A 27,153-nucleotide genomic window follows, 5' to 3' on the forward strand; every position below is an offset into this window, starting at 1 on the left:
TGAAGTTAAAGATCATACTTACCTTAGGTCCTCTCACACCTGGACAGCCTTCCTCACCTCGAAGTCCAGGAAGACCTCGGGGGCCTCTTTGTCCCTGTAAAGAAAGACACAGGAAGATACTTGAGCAACTGTCTCCATGCCCACTGTGCTTGGCTCATCAGAAGGGGCACTATTAGGAGGTATGGCCTTGTTGCAATGGGTGTGGGTTTTGAAGGCTTCTAGTGCTTAGGCTTCTTCTAGTGCAGAAGCCTCCTCCTACTCCTCCTGGCTGCCTTCAGATCAAGATGTAGAACTCTCAGCTCCTTCTTCAGCACCAAGTCTGCCTGATGACGCCATGGTTCCCACCATGATGATGGACTGAACCTCTGAAACTGTAAGCCAGTCCCAATTAAAATACTTTATGTATAAGAGTTGCCTCGGTCATGGTGTCTCTTCACAGCAATGAAACCCTAACTAAAACACCCACCGAAGTAATTCATATCAGCAGTGATGCCCATCAAAGGGACTGGAACATAGATGGTCCCTACAGTTTTACACCTTCAAACACCTGGCCAGAACTAACCTACCTGGTCCCCAGATTATAAATTCATCAACTGGCCAAGCTGAAGCCCCAAATGAGAAGCAAAAGAATATGTTTATCCCTGCAAAATTTGAGAATTCAAACCTCAGATTTATCTGAGTATTCCCTTCAGACAGCTCAAACCGCAGTCTCACAGAGAATGAATTGTTTAACACTTGCTGTCAGTGACACCCTTCCTATCCCTAAGGTCCCTGTTTGTCACCTCATCTCAACAACTTATTCTGTTGAGATCACCTAGTTGTCCCCTGATCCTTGCAGTGTCTGTGGAAATTTACTTTGCATGTATCTTAATTAGGTTTGTTTGTTTGTGAGTGAGTGACAAAGTCTTGCTAGGTAGCCCAGGCTAGCACTGAACTTTGATCCTCTGCTTCCAAGTACTGAGTTTATAAATACATACCACCAAGACTAATACATGTTTTCCAATTTTTTGAAGTTTATTATTATAGATGCATGTGAGTGTGTGTGTGTATACATATGCATGTGTGTACACAGGTGTAAGGTACTACAGTGAATGTGTGTAAGTCACAGAACACCTTGCAGGAGTTGGTTCTCTTTCCACTGTTGATTCCAGGTGAAATCAAACTCAGGTTTTGGGGTAAGTAACCAGTGAACACATTCACCCCTGAGGCATCTCATTAGCCAACTTCCTTTTTTAATATATTAGAGTCACCTGCTATGGTTTGAGTTTTGTGTCAATCCAGCATCTCAGCAGAGGTAACAGTCACATGAGGGAAGATGCCACTTCTGAGGTGAGACCACCACTCTGTGTCTAGAGTCCCAGAAGGCCTCAGCAGCCCAGCTAGGACCCCAAATATGGAGGAACACCTAGCCTTTGAGCCCTTTTGAGTTTTCTCGCCCACAAGGTCAATGAATATAGCAAATTTGTTTTCTTTAATCTGTGTATGGGTGTCTGTGTGTTCATGTGTGTTCATGTGTGTTCTGTGTGGGTGAAGCACATCTGTCCTGTGGCCTGAAATGAAAGAAAGAAGACAACGCTGCCTTCTGCCTTGTTTAACATGGAGATTCTTGATCTTAGCTGCATATGAGCCCTGGGGCCTCAGGTGTGCACACTGCAACGTCTGGCGTTGTATGAGTTCTGGGATCCAGACTCAGGTCCTCATTCTTGTACAGCAAGAACTTTACCCACTGGGCCATTCCCCAGTCTCAGAACATTAACTTACACCATTGAGTTGGGAGGCACATTGGAGAGAGGAATGAGAGAGAGCTGGAAGAATAAACTGTCTGTTCCTAGACATGTTCAACTTGAACATAAAAACTGTACTGGCTGGTTTGTGTCAACTTGACACAGGCTGGAGTTATCACAGAGAAAGGAGCCTCCATTGAGGAAATGCTCCATGAGATCCAGCTGTAAGGCATTTTCTCAACTAGTGATCAAGGGGGAGGGTCCAGCCCATTGTGGGTGGTGCCATCCCTGGGCTGGTAGACCTGGGTTTTATAGGAAAGCAGGCTGAGCAAGCCAGGGGAAGCAAGCCAGTAAGTGACATCCTTCCATGGCCTCTGCATCAGCTCCTGCTTCCTGACCTGCTTGAGTTCCAGTCCTGACTTCCTTTGGTGATAAACAGCAATGTGGAAGTGTGAGCTGAATAAACCCTTTCCTCCCCAACTTGCTTCTTGGTCGTGATGATTTGTTCAGGAATAGAAACTCTGACTAAGACACAAATGTATGTTCACACCTCTGACAGCATTCCACCCACAAAGATATCTCTGGCATTGAGCAGGAAACCTGGGCCATTTTCAGAAAAACAATATTCAGAGCTGTTCAGAGGACAGCACAGTGAAGTCATCATCTCTTGTAAGAAATTGCATTGGACACAAAGAAGGGTTGGAGAGATGACTCAGTGGGCAGAAGAGCCTGATGAACAAGCCTGATCTGAGTGCTCAGCACCCAAGAAAAACACCCAATGCTGTGGTAGGAATCTGTGATCCCAGGATTCATGTAGTAGCAAGACGAGAGGCAGAGGCAGAATTGTCTGGAGTCTTCCAAACCACTTGGCCTAAGTCTGCAGTGCATAAACAGAGAACCTGCCTCAACAGCATGGAAGAAGAACCCATCCCTGAAAATGACCTCTATACAACACGCATGCACACTTGCACACATGTGCGCGCACACACACACTGACTAGCACTGTTCTATCAAATATAATAGTCCCGGCCGCAGTGATAATCAAGCTCTCCAAAGGTGTCTGCTCCAAAGAGAAATGTGCTGCACATGAAAACAGCAGACGTAGAAGACAAAGTACTTTTAAGTACGATATCTTGTTGATTTATATGTTATATATTATGAACTACAGTGACGTTGTTTAGGTATATTGAGTGAAAATGTGTATTATTAAAACAGGCTCCGTCTGTTTCGTCTTCTTTAAAGAGCTACAATAAAACTTAAAATTATAAGTAAGTACCCCCTTACATTTCTAACTCTGTCAGTGCAGTCTATAAAGATACCATGACTATTATGATGTTAGAACACCTGAGAACAAAACTATTGCCTAGCTAAAACCTGAGCTGTCCTGCTCTGAAATCCAAGAGCCCTAAATGAGCTGTGAGGACTTCACGCATATCTAATGTGGGCCCAGCTCATTGGAAAATCCCACACATATGAAAAATAACATTTAAAGGACATTTTAAACATCAAAAATTAGGTGGTTTTTTGTTGTTTTTTTTTTTTTTTTGTTTTTTTTTTTTTTGTTTTGTTTTGTTTTGTTTTGTTTTTTTGCTAGTTCTAAATGGAATAGCAAAAACTCACTTCAGTGAGGCTGCCCTTACTGAAGAAGGGGTAGGGATGGGCTGAGCGATTTCCCCCAAACTGTAGGGTGGGTTGGTTTACACAAGTCCTGGCAACTACATGTTGCCTTTCATTTCTGCTTATCAGGTAGTGTAGATGTTCAAAATAACAGGAGGAGGGGCAGGATGAATGGCTCAGCGGTTAAGAGCACTGACTGCTCTTCCAGAGGACCTAGTTCTGTTCCTAACACCAATATGGCAGCCACAACTGCCTGTAACTACAGTTCCAGGGGGTCTGACAGTCCTTCATAGCTTCTGTGGATTCCAGGGACAGATGCAGTGTAAAGATACATCTGCAGGCAAAATACTTTTATACAAATAAATTTTTAAAAAGCAGGTGGAGAAAGAAAATATCTACACTTGTTTGCACAAAGGGTGTTTTTCCCAGTTACACTCCAATGTATTTTCTTCCCCCTCCCACCTCCTCCTCCAAATTTTCGTTTTGATTTATTTACTTTACAACATCCCAACAACAGTGTCCCCTCCCTCCTCTCTTCCCAGCCCCTCCCTTTCCCCTCCCATATCCTCCTGCCCTGCCTTTCTCCTCACAAAGGGAGGGTTTCCGTGGATATCAATCTGCCTCAGGACTAGGCAGCCCAGTTAGGGAAAAGGCAGGCAACAGAGTCATAGAAATCTCTGGTCCAGCTGTTAGGAGTCGCCCATGAAGACCAAGCTGCACATCTGTCACGTGTGTGCAAAGAGCATAGGTCCTTCCCATGATCACTCTGTTTGACAGTTCAGTCTCTGTGAGCAGCTATGGCCTCCAATGTTATTTTCTGTTTTAACTCTCATTTTCCCCCAGTATGGAGTGGGAGGAAAATCAACACAGAAGTGGTTGCAGGTCAGCCGAGAGGCAGAAGCAGCTACACAAGTTCAGCCGCCTCCTAAAAGCTGAATGTGTAAAACAGTGTTCTTTTCTTGCTAACACTTGTTTTGTCAAATATGTTCATTTTTCATAAGGTGAGATATTGTGTATATTAATACTTAGTGGGGTTTTTCTGTCATTAAGAAATAAGTAAGTAAAAAACCCTCTCAGTTTTAACTTGGAGTAGATATCACGAGAATAAAACCCAAAGCTTGGAAGGACTGAGGGATAGGGCAGTTGCCTATAAACATATACATACATACACACACACATATATATATATATGGTGTGTGTGTGTGTATGTATGTATGTATATATATGAAATATATTATAAATATAATATAAATATAGATATATGTGAAAATAATATATATATACATACATATATATGTCTATGAGGACCCCAGTTATTGAGAGTTTTTTGGTTTTTTTTTGTTTTGTTTTATTGGATATTTTCTTTACTTACATTTCAAATGTTATCCCCTTTCCTGGTTTCCCCTCTGGAGTGCCCCTATCCCTTCCCCCCTCCCCCTGCCTCTATGTGAGTGCTCCCCCACCCACCACTCACTCCCTCCCATCTCCCCACCCTGGCATTCCCCTACACTGGGGCATTGAGCCTTTGCAAGGCCAAGGGCCTCAGTTATTGTGAAAAGAATAAAGACTGAAGGATGGGAACTAGAGAGCCACCGGCCAGAAGATGTAAACTCAATTTTAATGGGTACATCCTGGGCTCTAATACACAGCATGACAGCCATAGTTAACACACAGCACTAACTGCTGGAAAGTCTCGAAGGAGGCTGATCCGAAATGTTCTCACCACACACCAGAACAAGTGCTGACTGCCAGATGGCCAACCTTCCAATGACCTCAATTGTATGACAGTCTCGCAACATGCGAGTATATGAAAACATGGAGCTTACACACCTTAGGACATGCAGTTCCATCTGTCAATCAAGCTGAGTGCTGGAGTGCTAAAGGGTAAGACAGTGTCCTGAGACCAGAAAGCTGGACAACCAGGGCTGTGCCTGCGAATCAACTTTAAAATAGGCTCCTGGGACAACAGACTTCTAAAGTCAACTGAAACCCATGGAGAATCCATGTGTCTTCCCGGTACTGTTGGGATGGGGTGAAGATGGCCCACCACGTTCCGCTCTCCTGCCTTATGGTTCTCTCTAACATTCAGTTTTGTCCACTGATAAACACACGGTACATCCTTCTCTTGAAGCTCATCCTGGGGTTGGAGTGAGATAGCCTGGTGAGGGGGGGTGTTATACAAACCTTAAGTGGTTTACCATTCCAGAACCTTCTATGTCACTCGAGAAAGAACTGAGTGACCATGTTATACATTAAGGATGGACTTGGTCTCTCTTGAGTTCATCTTGTTACACCAGTCATAATCACTGAGGCTTGGTGATAGTGACAAAGAGGGGACAAGAAAGGAAGGGAGGCCGAGAACAAGGAAAGATTCAGTACTCACGTGGTCTCCCTCTTCACCAGGATGGCCAGGGAGCCCGTTCAAACCACTCTCTCCCTGAGAAAACAAGAAACTGAAATAGGTAACTCAGACCCTAGACTCCTCATCATTTCTCAAGTCTACACAAAGTAATTTAGTTGCTACTATGAGATAGCCTTGTCTCATACATCCATGTGTTATTTAAAAACCTAGGAGCGACTGAAGGAAGTACACAAAAACAGAGACCCCTGGCCCGCAGTACAGGGAGAATATGAACACTTATGTGTCTGGCTCATGAAAATTCAGACTGAGATCAGTTTCTAGTTTAAAGTTTAAAGGGGAAGAAAGATGTTATTCTTAAACAGGTCTTCAACCTTACTTTTAAAACAATCTGCAGGGTCTGGAGAGATGGCTTTCGGGTTACCACATAGTGGCTCACAACCATCTATAATGCGATCTAATGCCCTCTTCTGACCAGCATACAGATAGAGTACTCATATACAGAAAATAAATAAATCTTAATACAACAATCTGCAAAGGTCAGGCTTCATATTACTCATGAGAAAGGGTTTACGTCTGACTCAATTGTTTAGTCTTCTTTATTTTTTTTTTCAGTTTTAAGTTTAAAAACTGCATCATCCTAAGGAATGCTGGCTTGCTGTTTAAAAGGTAGATTTGTTTATTTAGCCTAAAATTCACCAATAAAATCAGTGAGGTGTGTTTTATTTGTAAAATTCAATACAACCAAGCACTCGGTTCTAACCGAGCAGGGAAGTCAACCTTTTCTACCCTCCAGACTAGCATTGGAGACTTGGTGACTCGGTTGCCACATGCAGTAAGAGGTTCCCAAATTCACTCCTCTAGTCTAATGTTAAAGACCATGAAAGAGAAACCTATCACTAAAAGCCTTTATAGGACTAGAGATGTAGCTCAGTTGGTAGGGCGCTTGCCTGGCATGCATGAAACCCTGGGTTCAAACCCCAGCCCTACATAAACCAAGCACGGTGATGCATACCACTAGTCCTGGTGCTTGGGAACTGAAGCCGGGACAATCAAAACATCAAGGCCATATTTAGATACATAAGAAGTGCAAGGCCAGGCTGGGCCACCAGAGACCTTATCTCAAAAATAAAATAAAATATAACAAAACAAAACAAAAATCATTGCACACTTGACACTGTTTCCTTCAAATTGATTCAGACTGATCTGCAAACCCGTTGAGAACTCATCCTAGGGGTTGAAGAGACGGCTCCCAAGAGAGCAGAGTGCTTTTGACGAAGGCTCAGGTTCAGTCCGGACACCCACAAGGGATGGGAGGAGGCACCCTCCTCTAGCCTCTGCAGGCACCAGCTCTTGTCTGCACACAGCCAATGCATGGGCACCGGGGCGCACATACAAATGATTAAAAAGTAAACATTTAGAATTTAAAAAAAAACATTTCAGCCAGGGATGGTGGCACACACCTGTAATGAGCCCAGGGTCACCTTAGCTGCCTGGAGAGCTCCAGGACAGTGTCAAAGATGGTGGCTTTGGCTCGGTTCCGTCAGATTTGAGGTTGTGTACCTGTCATAAGACTTTGGTTCCCATGAACAAGGAACCTTGGAACCTGGCCAGGCCTGAATGCCTAAAGGAACATTTCCATGAGCTGTCATTTCTTCAGTGTGCTAAGGACTGACACAGAATTAACACAGATGAAAGTCAGCTGCCGCATGAAACTGATTATCATTTCTCAAAGTTTAATGCTGTGGAAAGAATGTTAGGAGGGAAAAATGTATTTACTGCAAAAAAAAAAAAAAAAAAAAGGAAGGAGGGAGGGAGGGGGAAGAGAAGAAAAAAAAAAGATGTTAGGTTAAAATCTTTGGAGACCCCTATGCAGAGGTAGGCTCTGTGACTGTATTTATCAAATAAACATGAGGCAGGGCTGGGGCATGGCTCAGCAAGTGAAATACTTGCCCCACAAGGATGAGGTCCCTGACCTTGAGCCCCTGCATTGAGGTTGCCGGGTGCACCAGAACACAATCTCTACACCGGAGGGGGGCGGGAAGTATGAAAAAAGAGAACTCTGCGGCTTGCTGGCCGGTTGGCTGGCCTAGCAAATGGGAAGACGCTGAGTTCAGAAAAAGACTTTCTCAAAAGTTAAAGATGAGCAAACTGGTGGCCTGGACTGGACATAGTGCACACCTTTAATCCCAGCACTTGGGAAGGAGAGGCAGGCAGATCTATGTGAGTTCAAGGCCAGCCTGGTGTACAGAGCAAGCGTGAGGCCAGACTACATAGTGGAAACCCTTTCTCAAAAAAGGAGGGGAAAAAAGAAATAAACAAAAAAAAAAAAAAAAAAACCACAATAAAAACATATGATCTGAATTTGATCTCTGGACACACATGGTGGAGAGACCTGATTCTCCAGGATTGTCCTCTGAACTCCACGGGAACACTACAGCCTGCACGTATGCACATTCATGTGTGCACAGATAAATAAATGCAATGAAAATTAAATTAAAAAAATAAAAAGGTAACATTCTATAGTAGAACGAACAGACTATAAGGTTTTGGGAGCGTGTTGTCTGTCTCAGAACTTCAGGATCACACATGTAAAATAAGAGGGCCCTCAAAGGTTTGCTAGGAATGTAGGGCTAGAAAGAAGGCTGTGAGGATGTAAGAATTGGTGTGCCCTGGGTACCAAGCATCACCTCTCTCTTCCCCACCCTCACCCAGGAGCTCTTACCTCCTCTCCGTGACTCCCAGGGTCACCTCTGACCCCATCTTCTCCATAACACTTGGCATACATATTACAGCATGTCCTCTCCACTATCGTGTCCTGAAACAAAGAACCTGTGTCACATATGGTTTTTCCTTTTGGGTCACACTACATACTAGACAGGCAAAGTTTTCCCTCCACCCCCACCCCACCCTCCACAAGTTTTCAAAGTCTTTGTTGTCGTCGTCATCATCATCAGGCCCACGTGAAAAACAACGCTTTGGAAGAGGACTCACGAGTTGCTTCAGTAAGATGCTTGGGAGGGATGGCAGACTGGAGCTCAGAGGCTGCCTGTATGCAAACCCTCTGCCAAACTCCAGCTCCTGCAGCTCTTCTAACTTCTGTGCACCTCCCAGGCCGATGAGCAGGAGTCCGGAGAACCCTTCAAAATGTCAACAGCGAGGTTTACTACCCATTCTGAGAATCCATCTGTCTCTGTCCCTCCCCCAGATGGTCACCCATGGTCCCACCATTGCCACATCCTCAGTCTGTCTCATCTCAAAATGCAGTTGTGTTAAAATCAAAACAAGTCCCCAGGCCAGGCAGGGTGGCTTACATCTGCGGCCCCAAGAAGATCAGGAATTCGAGGCCTGCTTGGGCTGCTGAGACTGAGCTATACATCGAGATGCTAACAGAAGGAGGAGGGTGAGGGGAGAGAAAGAAAGGGAAGGGGAAGGAAGGAGAGGGAGAAGAAGAAAATACAACTAGGCTTCTTTTTCATTGCTGTTGGTGTTGCTTGCTTTGGTTCTGATTGTTTCATTGAGATTCTATTTATGTAGCCCGGGCTGGCCCAATGCTCTCAAGAAAGCCTAGGCTAACCTGAAAGTATCAACGATTTTGTATGTATGAGTATCTGCCTGAATATAAGTATACGCACCACATATAGTACCCACAGAGGCCAGAGACGGTATCAGGACTCCCAGGACTGGGGTTACAGAGGGTTGTGAGCTGCCACGTAAGTGCCTGAAACTTGCACCCGAGTGCTCTGAAAGAGCAACCCATGCTCTTTAACATGGAGCCGGCTCTCCAGGGCCTGCGGGGTCTTTTCTTGTACAGTTACATTCTTCTACACCTACCTCTGAAATGACTTCAAGTTTACTCTTGGAAATTATGTCAAGGGACTGGTAAGATGGAAACCAAGTCATGCTGACAAGTCTGACAACCCGAGTTCAATCCCAGGACATGGTAGAAAGAGTACTGATTCCCACGTGGTACTCTGACTGCCACATGTGTGCCATGTGTGCTTCCACATACACATATGCACGTGTGTGAACGAAAACAAGGATGCAGCTGTGCCAAGGTATGCCTGAAGAGAAGGGTTTTAGTGTGGATGTGAAGGAAAGACCAGCCAGAGGCATCAGGGAGGGTCCAGAATGAACCAGACCATGAGAGGAGGGCGGGGGCAAGCAGAACTAGGGAGGATGGAGCCAAGGACCAAGAGACCAGAGTAACGAAGAACAGAACCAAGAAAGGAGAGGCCCAAGCATGGGGCCAAAAATGGCTGGGTTATATAGGATTGTATACGAATTAGAAGCCAGGGAAGGGAAGCCCAGCCCTGGAATGGAGAGGGTTAGGGTAGGGGTGGGGTGAGAATTGGGAGGCACAGGTACTGAGCGAGTCTTGTTCCAAGTTTCTCTGGGACCTGACAAAGTGCACACACACATGAATACATGCAAGTAGACAAAAGCTGACATGAATAAATAATGTCTAGGGATGTAGATGGAGCACAATGACAGAACTCTTGCTTAATATATGCATGCCCCATGTGTTCTCTGATCCCCTTCCTGAGGCTGCACGGTAAGACCACACTCCTAAATTTTATATTTATTTTATTTTATATGTATGAGTGCTTTGCCTAAATATATGTCTATGTACCAAATACATGCCAGGTAGTCTCAGAGATCAGAAAAGGGATGTCTAGAACCCCCTGGAACTGGAGTTACAGTTGTGAGCCACCATGTGGGTGCAGGAAGCCACGCCCGAGTCCTCTAGGAAAGCAAAGCTGCTCTTGACCACTGGGCCATCTTTCCAGGCTGGAACTTCATTTCTTAGGGGAAGTCATAGACCTCAGTAAGCCTCAATTCCTTACCTTGCAAAGTGTGTTAAGTTCGAAGTGATAGTTCTGCTCCATCAAATAAGGTGTGAACAGGAGTGACACATGCCACTCCCAGGGACAACTCTTCAGGGACAATTCTGCCATTTCCCTGACCACAACAGTTAAAAAGTACCAGAGAGCCTGGGCGGTGAGCAGGAGGCATAAAGTACTTATATTCTAGTCCGCTCACACAAGACCAGATGCACACAAGACCAGATGCACACAAGTGTTTAAAAAGTTCAACCAGGAATTGCCATGTTTGTCGAACACCGTAACAAGTATTACTGTTGAAATTTTGATCAGTAAACTCTCATCACATACACAGTTGGCTTTCTGCTCCTGAGCAAGTCGCTGACAATCTTGTTCATGTTCCCAATTAGTCCTTAAATATATATTCTTGGCAAATGCCTCCGCATCCCGGACTCACACAAGGGACTAGGGGCTTCAGCCATGCTGCGCCATGCTCTACCCACTAGGGCAGGTGGCTTTCTGGAGTCCATCCTCACCTGAGGCAAAACAATGGGGCTCAGCTCGGGAGGGAGGGGCCAGTCCATCCAGGGCACCTGCGCACTTACCTCTGCCTCGAAGGAGCTCCGAGGTTCCCCTCAGCCTCTCTGGGTCTTCGTCAAGTCCGTCTGTAAACACTAAAAGGACCTAGGGGAGCAGAGGAGGTGGTGAGAAAGTAAGAGAGAGAAGCGAAGAGAGCAGGAAGAATGGAGGAAACGAAAGAAGAACGGAGAATGCAGAAGCAGATGCTATGAATTGTACGATTTTTTTATTTATTATTTTGTTTATATATAAATATAAACATGCATATTTTTATTTATTTTTATATTTTTAAATTTTTAATCTATATATAATTTTATATAATAAGTTATTTATATATAGACATATATAAATATATTAAGTTATATATTTATAGATAGACATATAAATACATATTGGGTTTTAATATTTATTTATTTATTTTATATGAGTACACTATAGCTGTCTTCAGACATGCCAGAAGAAGGCAACAGATCGCTTCATAGATGGTTATAAGCCACCATGTGGTTGCTGGGGAATGAACTCAGGACCTCTAGAAGAGCAGTCAATGCTCTTAACCACTGAGCCATCTCTCCAGCCCTATTGGTTTATGGAGACAGTGTTTCTCTGTATCTGGTAGTCCTGAAACTCACTCTGTAGACCACATTGACCTGAAACTCAGAGTTCTGGATTATAAGTGTGCACCACCACTGTACTTGGCCACAATTCTTAAAATACAAGTGATTTTCTTTTTACTGTGCCCAGCCTTTTATTCTATTCCTTTTGACTTACCCATTTGTTACTAAATTACAAATCTATTTTTATTTTAACTTTTTTCCCCTCCCTTCACAGGAGGGGGGGGGGTGTTGAAATAGTCTAAACTATTCACTTAAAGACACCTTACAAAAGTTGTCTCCTCAATCTTTTATCCATTCAAAAAAATACCAAAATGCCACTGACAAGAGGAGAGAAGGCAGGTAGGGGACACTGTGAATGGAGAAAAACCTGAGTATACATTAAGTCTGAATTATACCATTTAGGGGGCATCAGGAAAACAGAAGAAGTTTATGGGTGGACTTGGGCTTGCTCAAGATAATGATTAGAGGAAAAAAAACCGTTTAGCTCTGAACATAAGAGACTGGGGGGTCATACAGCATCCTCTGAGTGTCTTAAGAATAATTGTGCATAGGGTGTGGTGGCACACTGCTTTAATCCCAGCACTGGTAAAGCAGAGAAAGGTGGAGCTCTGTGAGTTCAAGGCCAACCTTAACTATATAGAGAGACCCTATCTCAGACAAACAAGAAAAGAAGGAATTCAGCCAGGGAAGGATTTGGCCAATTAACCAGTGTGCAGCTGGAGGGCAGGTCTTTACTCTTTGGTCCCTCCTTGTTCAGCACAGGGCCTCCGTGGTTTGATACAGACATGCCCAATGAATGGAAGCCACCTCTTGTCCATTCTTGTTGGCTTCAGTTACAAAAGCATTTTTATCCTACCCTGCCCCATGTTCAGAGCCATGCAATACCTTCACTTTAGCCAAAGACAGGCCGAGGGCAGTCTCTCCCAGAGAGGACAGAAAGTCCACATCCATACGGCTGGTCACAGAACCCTGATGCACCAAGAACTTCTGGATGGTCTCATCGCTGTATTTCTCAAAGCCCGAGTCAAAGACAAGCCCGCCACTGGAGCTTGGAACCACATAGCGGAACCTCGGCTCCATCTGGCCAGGAGCCTCACAGCTGATGTTAGAGAGCAAGGCCAGCTGTTGCATCAGCCTGGGCAGTAACCTTCGAAGTTCCTGCTGAGCTCGCTCTGAAGAACTTGAGGTTTCAATTGCTACGGACAGATCCAGGTCACATCCTTTGAAAAATGCAAAAGCAAGATCAGTTGCCTGCAGCTACAGGAGACAGTACAGGGGAAAGAATGCCCTTCAGGCAACTCCCAGAAGCCCAAATTTAAATAATGGTGAGTGAAGTTTAGGGGGGTTATTTGTTACATAGTAAAAGCTAACTGACACAAAGTACCATGCCTTTGTTGGATTTCCTCTGCCTGGAGTGTTCTTTCCCACCCTGCTGATTGACATATCCAACTCCTGACCCTCCTCCCAAGTGTTCTAATTTTATCTGCACCTCCTCCTCAACTACTTAACATCCTGTGTATCTATTGAGGCTTTACTTGGTTGTCTCTTCTACTAAACAGGAGTTCCTTAAGAGTGGGAGCTATGGTATCTCTTCTCCCATGACCTAATACATCACTGGATGTCTGACAGGTATGGGGGCCTATAAATAAGTCTTGAGTCACCTTCAGCCCTGGCAATTTTCTTCCTCCTCTATGGCCCATACATCTGTCATGTGTGAGTATGTGGGAAACTTAGAAAAGGTCAGAGCTGAATGGTATATCCTCTGTTTCTGTTTTTCTTCTGCCTGAAAAACTGTAAGGCCCTCTGGGGAAACTAAATATAGAATTCAAAAGTCCACTGGTGTTTGGGGCTATAATTAGTGTATAATAAGTCCATTTATGAAATTCTACTGAGAATGCAGAGTTGATGCTCACAGATAACATCTAGTTTAGAGTGCAGATGAATGAATAACTTAGTAACCACAAAAGATCTGGTATTATTAATTACTTCAGCAGGGGCACTACACATTTAAAACTACTTTAGACAAGCTAGACATGTGGTCCTTTTCTCCTTAAATCTTCACACAAGGTAGGCTAGCAGGATGGCTCAGCAGGTAAAGGTGTTTGATGTCAAGTCAGAGGACCTGAGTTCAAGACCCTCACGATGGAAGGAGACCAGACTGCTGTAAGTAATCCTCTGACTAAACATATATATGCACACACACACAATAAATGTAATGATTTCATCTTCATGCATAGAAAAATTAAAACTACAGATTAAGGGATAGAATTCAGGCAAGAATAAGGAAGTAGTTGGCCTTCACCAGTAAAATATTTCCCCAAAACCTGAGATCTAGGGCAGGGATGTGAGGTCATATCCACAGTAGCTGGTGTCTGAAGCTAGCACAATGAAAAGTGCCCCCTCTCCTACCTTCATATCAAATAACTTGTTTTGCAAATCCAGTTCAAGTTCACAAAATGGGAATTTTACAGATATAAATTCCATTTCTATGTTAGACCCAATTTTATACAAGAGAGCTTTTCCTTTGTCAGTATGGTTATTAGTGTGTTTCTAATTTGCATCCCCCTAGAACTTTCTCAGTCGGCTTTATTCAGTAATTAACAAAGGCAAGGAACCATTTTCTTTCTTATTAATGGAGAGGGTTGGATCTTGGCAGGCAATCTACAAAGGTTTTTTTCAGCTGTATGACTCTAGATTTCTGTAATTAATTAGTTCCTGGCTGTTATTAAAGTGTCTGGTCCAATCTCATCAAAAAGTTAAAAAGAAAACCTGGAATGAGCAAGAATTCCAAACTAACTGGAAAAAAACAAACAGAAGGAAAAGGTAGGTGTTGTTCACGTGCAAAGAAAGAAAATATAGGACTTTGACACCTGAAGAATTTGAACTACAGCATATGGGGTATCCCATATCCTTGATGTTTTTGTTTTGCTTTACAACTTGGGGGTCTGTTTTGTCTGGTTTGTTTTGTCTGAGGCAAGTATGCTCTACCACTGAACTATGCCTCAGCCCCCATCATTACAATAGCTGCACCCATGTTTCCTTGAAATGATTTCCAAATTCACTGGGCTAATGATCATCTCAAAACAGCATAAGCAGAGACACTCATTTTCTACCTCACACAAACAGATTTTCAAGCTTTAATAGGAGACAAGGAGGGTTAGCATTCCTTCTAGACTCTACCCACGGTTGCCTGGCAACAGCCAGGTATGCCCGGCTTACTATAAAAGGGGCTGTTTGTCTCTTCCTCTCTTACGCTCTTATTCTCTCTGATTCTCTTCTCTTCCTGACTCCTTTCTCCCTCTCTTCCTTCCCCCTGAATTGAACTCAGTAGGTTTCATACATGCACACACACATGCATGCACATATACACATGCATGCACATACACACACAGGCACATACATACACACATGCATGTGCACGCACATGTGCATAGAGGAGTATTTGTTGGGAAGAAGAGTGGGTTCATCAGGAGTGGAAGGGAATGAAAGGTGTGCATAAAAATGACTGATATGCATTAGAGACGGGGATACAATTTTTAAAGAGTAATTAGTCAATTAATGTTTAAAATGAAGACTTCTTCCCTGACTCCACAGTCTTCATTTTAACACTGTCCCAGATGATTCCAACATATTTACATTTTTAGACTATATTAAACTAAATTCCAAACTAACTGGAAAAAAACAAACAGAAGGAAAAGGTAGGTGTTGTTCACATGCAAAGAAAGTTGGTCATGCTATATTAAACTACATCAAAAGATACAATAGTGGGTGGCCCAAGAAAGGTGATACCCACACCCTCAACTCCAGCACTCAAGAGGCAAAGACAGGTGGATCTCTGGAGATCGAGGCCACCCTAGTCTACATAGCAAATTCAGAGCCAGCCAGGGATGCATAAAGAAACCCTGTCTCAAAAAATAAATGAAATAAAAGGCACCACACAGACTATAGAAGCATCTGCCTTGAGGATGTAGTTCAGTGGTAGAGCATTTGCTTAGAATTCCCAAAGCCTTGTATTCAGTATGGGGGTAGAGGGGTATCTGTGGACCTGGGTTCAATTCCCACCCTTCACACCAGTCTCTCACACCTCTCCAGGCACTGCACATTGTGGTCCACAGACATACGTACAGGCAAGCAAAGCATTCTCACAAAATAAAAATAAATATTTGGAAAAAATGAAAAGTTAGCTATTCTGGGGGTTTGAGATGGAATACAATGGCAGAATAGTTTACCTGGAATGCTCAAGTCCCTGGGTTGAGTCCTCAAAGTTGCAGTGTAGGGGATATGAGTGTATGAGTATGTGCATGTGTGTATATCTGTGTGTGTGCATGGTATGTGTGTGTGTGTGTTTGTATGTACATTTGTATATGTGTGTCTATGTATGTCTGTGACTGTATCTGTGTGCATCTGTGTCTATGTGTGTGTTCATGTATATGTGTCTGTGTGTGTATCTGCATGTACATGTATTAGCCTCTGTGGTGATAAAAGTATTTGCAATAACCTCATTTCCTGTAATCATCCATGGAGAGGTCTTTTCTATCTCTATCCCTCCCTAAAAGTCAAGTCTAAGAAGAGAAGGATAGCTCCAGGCTGACAGGATGAGGTTAGACTGTCTCTGAACCTTTTTGGGCAGGGGTTTTATAGAAAAGGCAGTGTGTTCTGCTTCATGAGAGCCTGTCTCAGTAAGATGGCTCTCTGCTCCTTCCCTGTCAGTAGTCCCAAACCTTCAGGAAGCTGTGTGCACACATTCCTATCTGGATTTGTCTATGCTACAAGGCAAGAGTGGTAAGAAATTGCAGTGACAGTTCTGAGAATGTTCAGGTCTCAGGTATTCATGGCAGGGGCAGCACAGGAAAAAATAAGGGTTTCCAGGGAAACCTGAGCCACTGTTGTGTCAAGAACTCTGAACCAACAGATATCTTCCCGTCTACCTCCTGCCTAGCGAAAAGGATCAGAGTTCTGCATTATTAAGAGAGCAAACAGGGTCCCTGACTTCCCTGATAGCTTGCAGACCAAATAACTTCTCTGTCACTCACCTTGCGAACTACAGACCTCATAAAGAATCTCTTTTTCCAGGTTCTGCAGGGACTCAAAATTATCTTCATGGTATACTTTGTCCTGATCATTAGTCATCTCCAAAAGCTGGGCTCTTTGAGCCTCTCCCACCCCAATAGCAAAAATAATGATGTTTCTGTCCCTGAGGGCTTTGGCTGGGGGAGCTACATCATCGTGGGAGACCCCGTCAGTGATCACAATCAAATACTGATGAACTCTGGGTCTCCCTCCTTTTGAACTGTCAAAAAAGGGCAGAGTGAAATTCAAGGCTTTCCCGGTATGGGTTCCATCATTCATCTGTCTGACATTGGAGATGGCTCGGCACATGTCCACCTTTGAGAAGTATTGGTTGAGCCTGAACTCTTCCCGGGCAGTGGAGCTGAACTGCACAAGGCCAATCTGAATTTTGTCGGCACCGATAGTAGACTGGTTCACCATCCTCTCCATGAAGTCCTTCATCTTTTCAAAGTCTTTAGAAGCGATAGATTCTGAGCCATCGATCAGGAAGATGATGTCAGCTTTCTGGCTCTTACAGTCTGGGGGTAGAAGCGGCACAAGAGAACATTTGGTCAGAACCTGGAACCGGCGGATTACGAGTCCCCAGCGACAACCCAAGGTAGCATGCACACAGCCCAAAACTATTTTTAAAGGGAATGGGGATCAGTCAATAAACTTTCTGCAACTCAGCACAAACTAGTCTCAAAATAAGACACAGCCGTGGGATAGAGACATAAAATTTGACCAGCTCGGTTTAGTACAGGTCACTGTCACTCTGAGCTCCAGTCACTCCCTGGCCAGTGAGTTACATAAGAGAATAAAGACCGTTCAAGTAATTTAAAATCCACTAAATAGATTTTTAAAAATTTTACTCTATCAGTGGTAGAGGCCATGGCAAGGTGCCCGTGCACCCGTAAGTAACCTCTCACCCGTGTTCCCATAGCAACTTTCATGAAATTCACTGGGTTGCAAACAGAAGAAAAGGGAAAAGGATGGAGAAAAAAAAAAAAAAAAACAAAAATAGAAGGGGGCAGTTAGAAAGAAAAGAGGATCGGCAAAAAGAAGAGGGAGCAAGAGAGACTTGCGGGGTGAGTATGATCAAAACATAGACATACATGGATTATGACGAAAGCCAATTATCATGCATCGTTAATATATGATCACTTTTTAATTCTTACTCTCTGAGGAGCAGATGTCCCGTACGACTTCCTGGTGGATGGTTTTCAAGGAGTCAAACTCATATATGAAAAACATCTTGTTGCTTGCTATTTCCTTAAGCTCAGTCATATTAGCATCCCTTACTCCAATGGCATAAATATTGACTCCAATGTCCCTCAGTCCCTGTGCAGCCTCAGCCACTGGGTCTGAAGACTGACCATCAGTGATGACGATGAGGTATTGGGCAACACTGACTCTGGCAGTGTTTTCGAAGACCAGCGCCATTTTGCTTAAGGCCTCACCGGTGGTAGTACCACCTCCTCCCTGCTGAATGTCATCAATGGCTGTCCCCAGCTCTGCCATGCTGGCATACTGGTTGAGTAAAAACTGGCTTATAATTTTATCCGAGTACTGAACGACTCCAAACTGTACTCCGTCAGGTCCAACATGGAACATCTTTATCACGTCCTTCATGAATTTCTTCATCTCACTGAAGTCATTTGGTTGGATGCTGCCAGATCCATCAATAAGGAAGTAAATATCTGCCTTCTCCACACTCAGACAACCTAGTCAGTAAGAAGAAGCCACAACCCATTAAAACAGAATGTCAGGAAGAGGAATGTAGCCAAAGCCACTGATCCTGACTACCACCCTACTCCCCCAGCGGGGAGTATCATAATTCTCATCCTGGGCAGAACACAATGCCAAAAAACTAGTCACAGCCACTAGCCAACAGTTGGCAGAATTGGTTAAATGCCCCAACTCTCAGCACAATTTGGTGGTATGTTCTTTTAATCCCAGCACTCAGGAGACAGAGGTATGTGACTTCAAGGTCAGTCTGTTGTATGTAGAAGGTTCGGGACCAGCCAGAACTATACACTGAGATCCTGTCTCAAAAAAAAAAAAACATACATACATATACAAATATACATAGATACACACACACACACACATATACATGTACAAGCTTCCTCACTCTTGGGCAGGACAACTTTGAATTGAGTTCCCCCATATCTTTCTTCCCTGAGGCTCTAGCAGAACTGGATCTGAATTTTCCTGCAGCCAAACCTTAGGTTACCTCTCATTCCCAACTCACCCTATTCTATGATACTCCCAACTCTCTAATCCCCTTTGATGTAGGAACCAGGATCCAGGAAGGATAAAGGAGGCAGAGCGATCAAACACTCTGGACCAGCATCAAGGTATATATCTATATACAATACTGTATTGTACAGCAGCAAAAGTTTGTATACCGCCTTTGGAACAATGGCGAACCAATACTAGCACCAGAGTAGCCAACTATCCCCCTGTCGCTATGGGGAGGTGCCAGGCTGCCAGCACCCAAAGAGACTTCTGTAAAGAAGGGTGAAGCAGCCACCTTCCTGTTCTGGATCTATTCTGAGGTTTCACTGGTCTGCTGAGATCCTCTATTTTATGTCACAGATATGCCAGCAGACATGGGCACTCACACTGAGGGCTATGTGGAAGTCTTCTATACCATTCTCCTGGCCCCACCCCAGGGCCACAGCAACCACACCCTCCCAGCATCCGCTGAGGTCTGCCATGCAGACAGCCATGATGCCCCAGTGCTCCTTGCCTCTAAGCCATCTCTCCAGGCCTTTTGAATGTATTAACTTGGCTTGGCTCTAGTGACCAAAAGCCTAAGAATGTCATCAGATATCTTCTGCGACCCATGGCAGAGATTTTCCCACCATTGCATCTGAAAAGAGTGCTGCAATTTATGATTTCCTTTGTCAGTCAGATTATTGCCATATTGGAACATGAGACTTGGGATAGCTTAAGTCTGTGTCTATGTGTGGTGGTTAGAGTGAGACTGGCACCCATGGGCTCATATGTTTGAGTGGTTGCCTTGGTTACCAGCTCAAGGACTATTGGAAAGGATTAGGAGGCATAGGCTTATTGGAGTAGGTGTGTCACTGGTGTGAGCTTTAAGGATCCAAAAAGGACACACCAGGTCCAATGTGTCTGTCTGTCTGACTGACTGACTGACTGTGTCCCCTCTGTCTCTGTGTCAGTGTCTCTCTCTGTGTCTTTGTCTGTCTCTGTCTGTCTGTCTGTCTCTGTCTGTCTGTCTCTGTCTGTCTGTCTGTCTGTCTGTCTGTCTGTCTCTCTCTCTCTCTCTCTCTCTCTCTCTCTCTCTCTCTCTCTGTCTCTGTCTCTCCTCTCTCCTCTCTCCTCTCTCTCTGCACCCGTTGCCTATTGATCAGGATGGACAAGCTCTCAGCTATTGCTCCAGCACGGTGCATGCCTCTGTGCTACCATGCTTCCCACCATGATGATCATGGACCAAGCCTTTGAAACTGTAAGCCAGGCCCCTACCAAATGCTCTTCTTTATAAGAGCTGCCTTAGCCCTAGTGTTCTTCCTCATATCTGGCTCCAGAACAGAATATCTCACCGTTAAAGTGAGAGCTGTGTTTTTGTGTTGGCATGTGGTTTACAGGAAGAAGTCTGCCCCTATGGGAGGTGACAGGGAGATGGCTGTCTAGAGACTGACAGATGGACCACTCACTGTGCAGGAAGGAGTGTCTGCATGAAGCTCACACAGCAGCAGACATAAGCCAGGCTCTTCCTGAGATTCTGAGGAGCCCGGGGCCCTGAACGCCACCTAGAATCATACATTCTTACCAATCTTGTCAAACTGAGATAGCTCTCAGGAAAAGAGTGAGGGAGGACATTCCTACAGTCAGGCTTCTCCTGAGCACCTACATGTATTACACACACCAAGTGTTTAAAAGGTTCATGTGCATGCATGTGTGTGCCTGTATGTATGCATGCATGTATGCCTCTGTGTGTGTGATATGTACACATTGATCCATAACTGGTAGCTATTCGGATCATTATGATCATCCAGGAAGAATTCTGGTAAAATCACCGAGGTTTCTATTTAATATCTAAGCTTCCTCCAAACTCTAGACTTTGGAATGACTTCCATGATTCCAGACGCCTTCTTAGCTGCTGCGCAGCCTGGGACAGAAGTCAGCTCGACGACTCTTGAGTCCATTTGTGAATTAGCTTTTTCTCCTCTTCACCCCGACAGGGGATAAGCAGGGAACTGACCAGGAAATGAAAGCCTTTTTTAACAAATTTCTTATTACCAGAACAGGAAAAGAGACTAAAAACACAGGTCAGCGGGAAAGATGGAGCTTCATTTGTATAATTCATATTTCTAATCCTCAGGATGAAAAATCAAGAAAATGTAAAAATCATTTAGTACTTTTTTAAAAGAAGTTCAGTGATCCCCCCCCCCAAGACATAATCACAGGCTTCTAATCTGCATTTCAGTGATGTGAATTTAAATCTATTCTTCTAAGTTGAGTTGAAGAAATACCAATGGGGTAGAGAAGCAGACACAAAAGCCTTCATAACAGCCAAAGGTATCTAAATTTTACCAGTTTAGTTCCAGCACTTGAGAGGGAGAGGCAGGAGGATAAAGACTTTTATCAGGTCGTAGTAAATTTGAGACCAGCCTGTTTTATAATAAACCCTTTCTAAAATAAGTAAATAAATAAATAAGCTATTTACTAGAAAATCAATGTCCTCTGTTGTATTTAGAATCAGAATAACGATTTTTTAAGTTGGAATTTCTGGTTTTTTTTATGAGTTGACCCCAATTTTATTTTTTATGGTGGGAAAGAGACAGGAAGAAGACTCTCTCTCTCTCTCTCTCTCTCTCTCTCTCTCTCTCTCTCTCTCTCTCTCTCTCTTTCTCTCCCTCCCTCCCTCCCTCCCTCCCTCCCTCCTACCTTCTTGTGTGCTTTGCGGAGTATAACTCATCAGAGGAGGCATTTCCCTCAAGGTCTCCGCGCAGAGCTTCTTTTTAAGTTTGTTTCCCACAACGCTGAGTTGCAGAAAGGACTCTAGGCGGGTGGCATACTTCCAGGGAGGGTATGTGACAATCTTCTCCAGGTCCTTACTCTCAGAGGCAGGCTGGATGCCCACTGCATAGATGGTGACCCCAGCCCTGCGGAGGTGGGAAGCAGGTGTAGACACATTGTCTAGAGAAGGGCTTTCCATGATGACCACGGCTGTCTGCCATACTCCCTGATTGGGCCGACTGCCCTTCTCTGGAAGGAAAACCTCTTTCCTCAGGAAATCCAAAGCGGCACCTGCCTTCGTCCTTCCTGTTCTTGCTCGGAAGGTTAACCTGTCCAAATGGCCTAAGACTTGGGCAGCATTTTGAAATGTATCCAGGGAAAACTCCAGCCGTGGTTCCTCGCCGTAAAAGACCAAGCTGACTCTCGTGGTATGGGGGTGGATGTTGAGAGAGCGGACAGTGGTCTTCAGGAAATGGACAACTTGCTGGAAATTGGGTTGCCCGGCACTGGTAAACTCCTCAACGAGGAACACCAGGTCAGATGGAATGGGAGCCACACACGCTGAAAACCAAAGGACACAGAGGGTTTCAGCCTGAGAGTGGAGGATTAAAGAAAACACTTGATATGAAGCTAGGACGTGGTCTGTCTGTCACAATAATGTGTCTAAGGTGTTAAGTTACAAACAATATGCTAACTTCTACTTGTATGCTTTAGAATGTAGAGAAAAATCTTCTCTTTAATATCATAGTCAAAAGTGCATCAAGAGTACATACAGATCCCAAAAGTCTCACCAAACAAATATATATATGGACATCCACCACAAAACCACCAAGATCACCTTCCAGTTTGTCTGACTGTCTAGAAGCTAGGGGCATTGGCTGGCTTTTCCCTTCATCTTTCTACCTTCAAGAAGACTCTGAGTCAAAATCCTCTCTATGGGTCTGAAACACCCTTTATTTAATGGCTTTCCCCTCTTCGTGTAACTTCAACAGACGAAATGAAATTCTGCAAGTTTTGTGAAAATCTTTCCCTGAATATCAGGGTGATTAGACATGGTGAGGCGGGCCTATGATCCCAGCCCTTGGGAGGCTGAGGCAGAGGGTAACAAGTTCAAGGCCCTAGTGAGACTTTGTTGAGAGAGAGAGAGATGGGGGGGGAAGGAAGGGGGGAGGGAGAGACAAACACAGAGACAGACAGAGACACAGAGACAGACGGGGGTGACAGGAGACATGGCTCAGTGCTTAAGAGCACTTCTTGCTTTTGCAGAGGACCTAGGCTCAGTTCCTGGCATCTGCATGACAGCTCACAACCACCTATAACTCCAGATCCAGGGATCATCTGATGCTATCTTCTGGCTTCTGGGGACTTCATGTATGTGGTACACACAAACTCACACAGGTACATACACATATAAATAGAAATAATAAACAAGGGGGGTGGAGGGATGGCTCAGCAGTGTTAGCTTGGGTTATTATTCGGAAAGATTCGCTCCCTGCTCCTCATGCCCATGGAAACAATATACTTTCTTCCGCCACGGATGCTGTCACGTGACTTGCTCTCGCTAATAATATGACAGTAGGTTCCAGAGAGATATGAAAAGCACTTATTCAGTTGGATTTCTCTCTTTGTCTCTGCAATTGCCACAGGGAGAATCTGCTCAGAGTAGCTGGATAAAGCCTGAAGCAGGGCCAACCCCAGCCAAGCCTCAGACCTGCTGATAAGCCCAGGTAAGATCGACAGGTGGCCCCACTGGACTTTACAGCTAGCCCAGACCTGTGAGATAAATCATCATTTTCAACCACTGACACAGGCAGCTTGACCAGCACATTAGTGGTGAGCACAGGGACCTCAGGATGTCTAACTGAGGCATCCCATGTCGGCTTTCTCTATCTACAGAGACAAGTCTTTCCTACTGAGAGATTCAGAATGCTTCCTCTACCCCGTGCTCTTTCCCAATCTTTCTTTCTCCTTCTCCTCTTCCTCCCCCCCCTACCTTTAGAAAAATAAAATAAAATAACATGGCCTTGTGAAGTGACACTTGCATCAAACACAGTATGTAACGAATGAGGCTAACTTTGAACTTCAGATCCTCCTGCCTCTACACCTGGAGTGCTGAGGTCACAAGCATGCATGGTCGCATCAGTTTCTGTGTGGTGCTGGGAACCAAACCCAAGCCTTCCTGCATGCTAGGCAAGCATTCTATCGATTGAACTACACCCCCCATGACTTCCTGGTGACTCACGTAGCCAAGGACCAAGGCTTCCTTACCTTCTACAGCTTCCTTTGAAGCCTCGATCCTGACCGTAGGCTGTGGACTCCCCTGGATCACCATGTTCACATCCTGCATTAGCTGTCTGACTCCATCTTCTCCCTGCAGGTCAGACACAAGCACCACAGGCCCTATCCCCTCCAGTTCTGTCCTGTCAAAGTCCTGCAAGCCCACAGACACGATGCCCACGCCTCTCTTCCTCAGGGTCTGTGCAGCCTCTCGGACCTCGTCCTCAGATTTGCCCGAGGTAACAAGTACCACATATTGAGGGACACCCTGTAAGAACCGGCTTCCTGCCGCCTCCTGGAAGAAAGTCCGATGAAGAAACCGAAGGCCTTGGCCTGTCTTTCTGGAGCCACCTCGGAGCACCAAGTGCTCATGGACATGTGTGACCATCTCATTCTGGGTCTTGTGGGTATTGAACAAAAACTCAGTGTGACCCTGATTGCTATACTGAGCCAGCCCAATCCGGTATTCGTCCTTGCCAACCTCCAGGATGCCAATCATTCTGGAGATGAAATGCTGCATCCACTGGAAACTGGCCTGTGATGTCCCCTGGGAGGTGTCAATAAGAAAAACTACATCTGCGTAGGTCTTGGTAGACCCTAGAGGTAAATAAAGGAAGGGGGCAGGAGGAGAAGACAAAGGAAAAGATGAATCAGATTTAGTTCTTGTAAAGAAGCGGAGTACAAGCATGGTTTGCTGCGGGCAATAAGAGAGACAGGCAGTCTCTCTCTCTCTCTCTCTCTCTCTCTCTCTCTCTCTCTCTCTCTCTCTCTACTATATGCTTTTTTTTTTTTACATCTTTCTCCAATGAAGAAGGCAAGAAACAAACCCCTACTGCATGGCCTCTATAGGGGCCATCACTCTGTATGGAGGTCATCTCATCTGATCCTTATACATCGTTCTTCTACTAGCGTCTTATCTCCATCATGCGGGTGAGGACACTGAAGAGAAGTAAAGCTATTTCAATACTCATATGCCAACTCAAATAACCCGCTTTGTGACGTGGCTGAGGGGGAGGGTCTTAATGGATATAAGAGAGACTATCTAGAGGCATCTGGAAGGATCCAGAGCAGAGGGAGAAAGAAGTCGACTGGATATGTCCAGCAGACCTGACCTGACCGGGGCTATGGAAGCAGAGAGTGGGAGGGAATAGGGGAGACGGTGGAGCTGGGAGATAGAGAATAGAGAGAACACAGCAAGACTAGCCAGAGCAGAGAGCAGTAAGAATAGCAGAACGTCAGAAGGAAGAGAAGCTGGGGGAAGGAAGCCCATGAAACAGAGAGAGTGGAGGGAGGGAAGCCGTGAGAAGGGCTGAGACTCGTGGACTTTGAAATGTGTGCTTGTGATACAGAGGGAGTCTGGAGGCCAGCATAAGCTTTGATGCACTAATAGGAGCCACAAGTAGCCAGCCATCTGTCCCATCTGCCAGAGGTAAGGGAAATGATTCATTTTGGCAGATGGGAGGGAACCAGTTTCACACGTTCCTGGAGAATGCTGCCTTACATCTAACTGCCAGTGATCTTCCTATCCTCCAGGCTGAGCCCATCCTGGATCTACGGAGAGCCTTTTGGAGTTTGGGGGATTAGAGTTTCTTTTGGATCTGACAGTAACCGGGATGTGGTATCTGCAAGATTTTAAAAGTATGACTTCTGTACCCCAAATCCCGTGTTGTTTCTTCTAAACAACACAACAGCATGTCTTCTCCCTTCTTTTCTACCTACCAGATCTCTATCCATCCTTCTTAAGGCCAACTTAGACTTTCTGTCCTCTAGGAAACATCCCCAGATGCTCCCATGATTGCAGACCTCCCTTCCCCTTCGGAAGCACACTGCTGCGTGGCAGTTCAGTGGTAGATTTAGCGGCAGACTGAACAGGGCTTACTTTTCATCTGTCTCCCCATTGTGGAACACAGAGCCTGGAGGAGGGTTCCTGAGAGCCCCTGCAAGATGCTGAAGTTTTCTGTGGTGAAGAGAAACTCCTCAAATGGCTCACTGGCTATTTTTTGCAACTCTTGGACATCTTGAATGTTGATCCCTACCACATACACAAAGACTCCGTCTCTTTTCAGCTGGTCAGCGGCATCCTGGACCTCATCGCTGGACTCCCCATCGGTCACCAGGATAACTATCTGAGGAACCCCATCCTTGGCTCGGCTGCCACTCTTCTCAGTCAAGTAGTTGGCCCTGATGAACTCTAGGGCGCTTCCCGTATTTGTGCCCCCCGTGCTATAGGGTAGATTCCGGATCCATTCCAGGACCGAGCTCTTCAGAGAAGACTGCTTCAGCTGAAAGGCTGGGTAGATGTTGTCACTGTACTGGACCAGCCCCAATTGCACCTGATCGCTTCTGACATCAAGCCCCAAGACAAGAGAGTAAAGGAAATTCTTTACTTTCTGGAAGTTCTGGAGTCCAATGCTAGTTGAGCTGTCCACTAAAAATACAATATCAGCCAGGGATGCTTCTGTGCAAGCTGCAAGAGAAGGGGTAAAAGGAAGGGAGTCTCAGAGGTTTTATTCTAAATACCTAGAGATGGTAACGCACAATGCCGAACATGAAGAAGGGAGAATGAAGGTGTCCTGGAGTGTGTTCCTTCCCTCCCTCCCTCCCCTCCCTCCCTCCCTCCCTCCCCTCCCTCCCTCCCTCCCCTCATCTTCTAAGGCTTCAGGCCCACCCTCCTGCTGCTGCCTCCAGCCTTAAAACCCACTGGACAATCCCAGACTCACATCAAGAAGGTAAGCTTTTTGTGATTTTAACAGCATACAGGAAGAGGGTCTTATTTCCTTTCTCCCCTCTTGTGACGAAAACCTCCTCTTCAGCATGTGCTGGTACTGACAGGTCATAGAGTTTGAACATGTCTCCTTCTCTTTGGTAAGTCCCACTGCCGGTCTAGCACTTAGCAGCCCTGTGATCTGTTCCTCTTTGAGACTTTTCCTCGCCACTGAAATCTACACCAGTTCCTACCTGCTCATGGGTATTTTAAAGACCATCTACTATATCAGACACCGAGGCTCTGCCCGGGTCCCACTGATATGAACATTTCAGAGCGTTGTTCTTTGGAGGACTTCCCTCCAGCCACTGTCATTTTCTCAATTTTACAAAAGCCAGATTCTCGCTGGGCC

The 27,153-nt window shown here is 45.0% G+C and overlaps 1 protein-coding gene across 1 annotated transcript in view; it reads right to left on the minus strand.

The window, feature by feature from the left end:
* Positions 1-27,153, minus strand: part of LOC308434397 (collagen alpha-4(VI) chain-like) — a gene marked incomplete at both ends in the record, with an annotated part of 92,816 nt that overhangs the window by 60,446 nt on the left and 5,217 nt on the right. The window contains 11 exon segments of the mRNA XM_080934674.1: positions 23-94; positions 5,725-5,778; positions 8,426-8,518; positions 8,695-8,840; positions 11,129-11,207; positions 12,602-12,936; positions 16,750-17,304; positions 17,944-18,489; positions 21,689-22,321; positions 24,029-24,634; positions 25,917-26,504. Of these exon segments, the coding sequence (XP_080790800.1) occupies positions 23-94; positions 5,725-5,778; positions 8,426-8,518; positions 8,695-8,840; positions 11,129-11,207; positions 12,602-12,936; positions 16,750-17,304; positions 17,944-18,489; positions 21,689-22,321; positions 24,029-24,634; positions 25,917-26,504 (3,707 nt within the window).

Source organism: Micromys minutus (assembly GCF_963924665.1).
Source record: "Micromys minutus genome assembly, chromosome: 21".
NCBI lineage: Eukaryota > Metazoa > Chordata > Mammalia > Rodentia > Muridae > Micromys > Micromys minutus.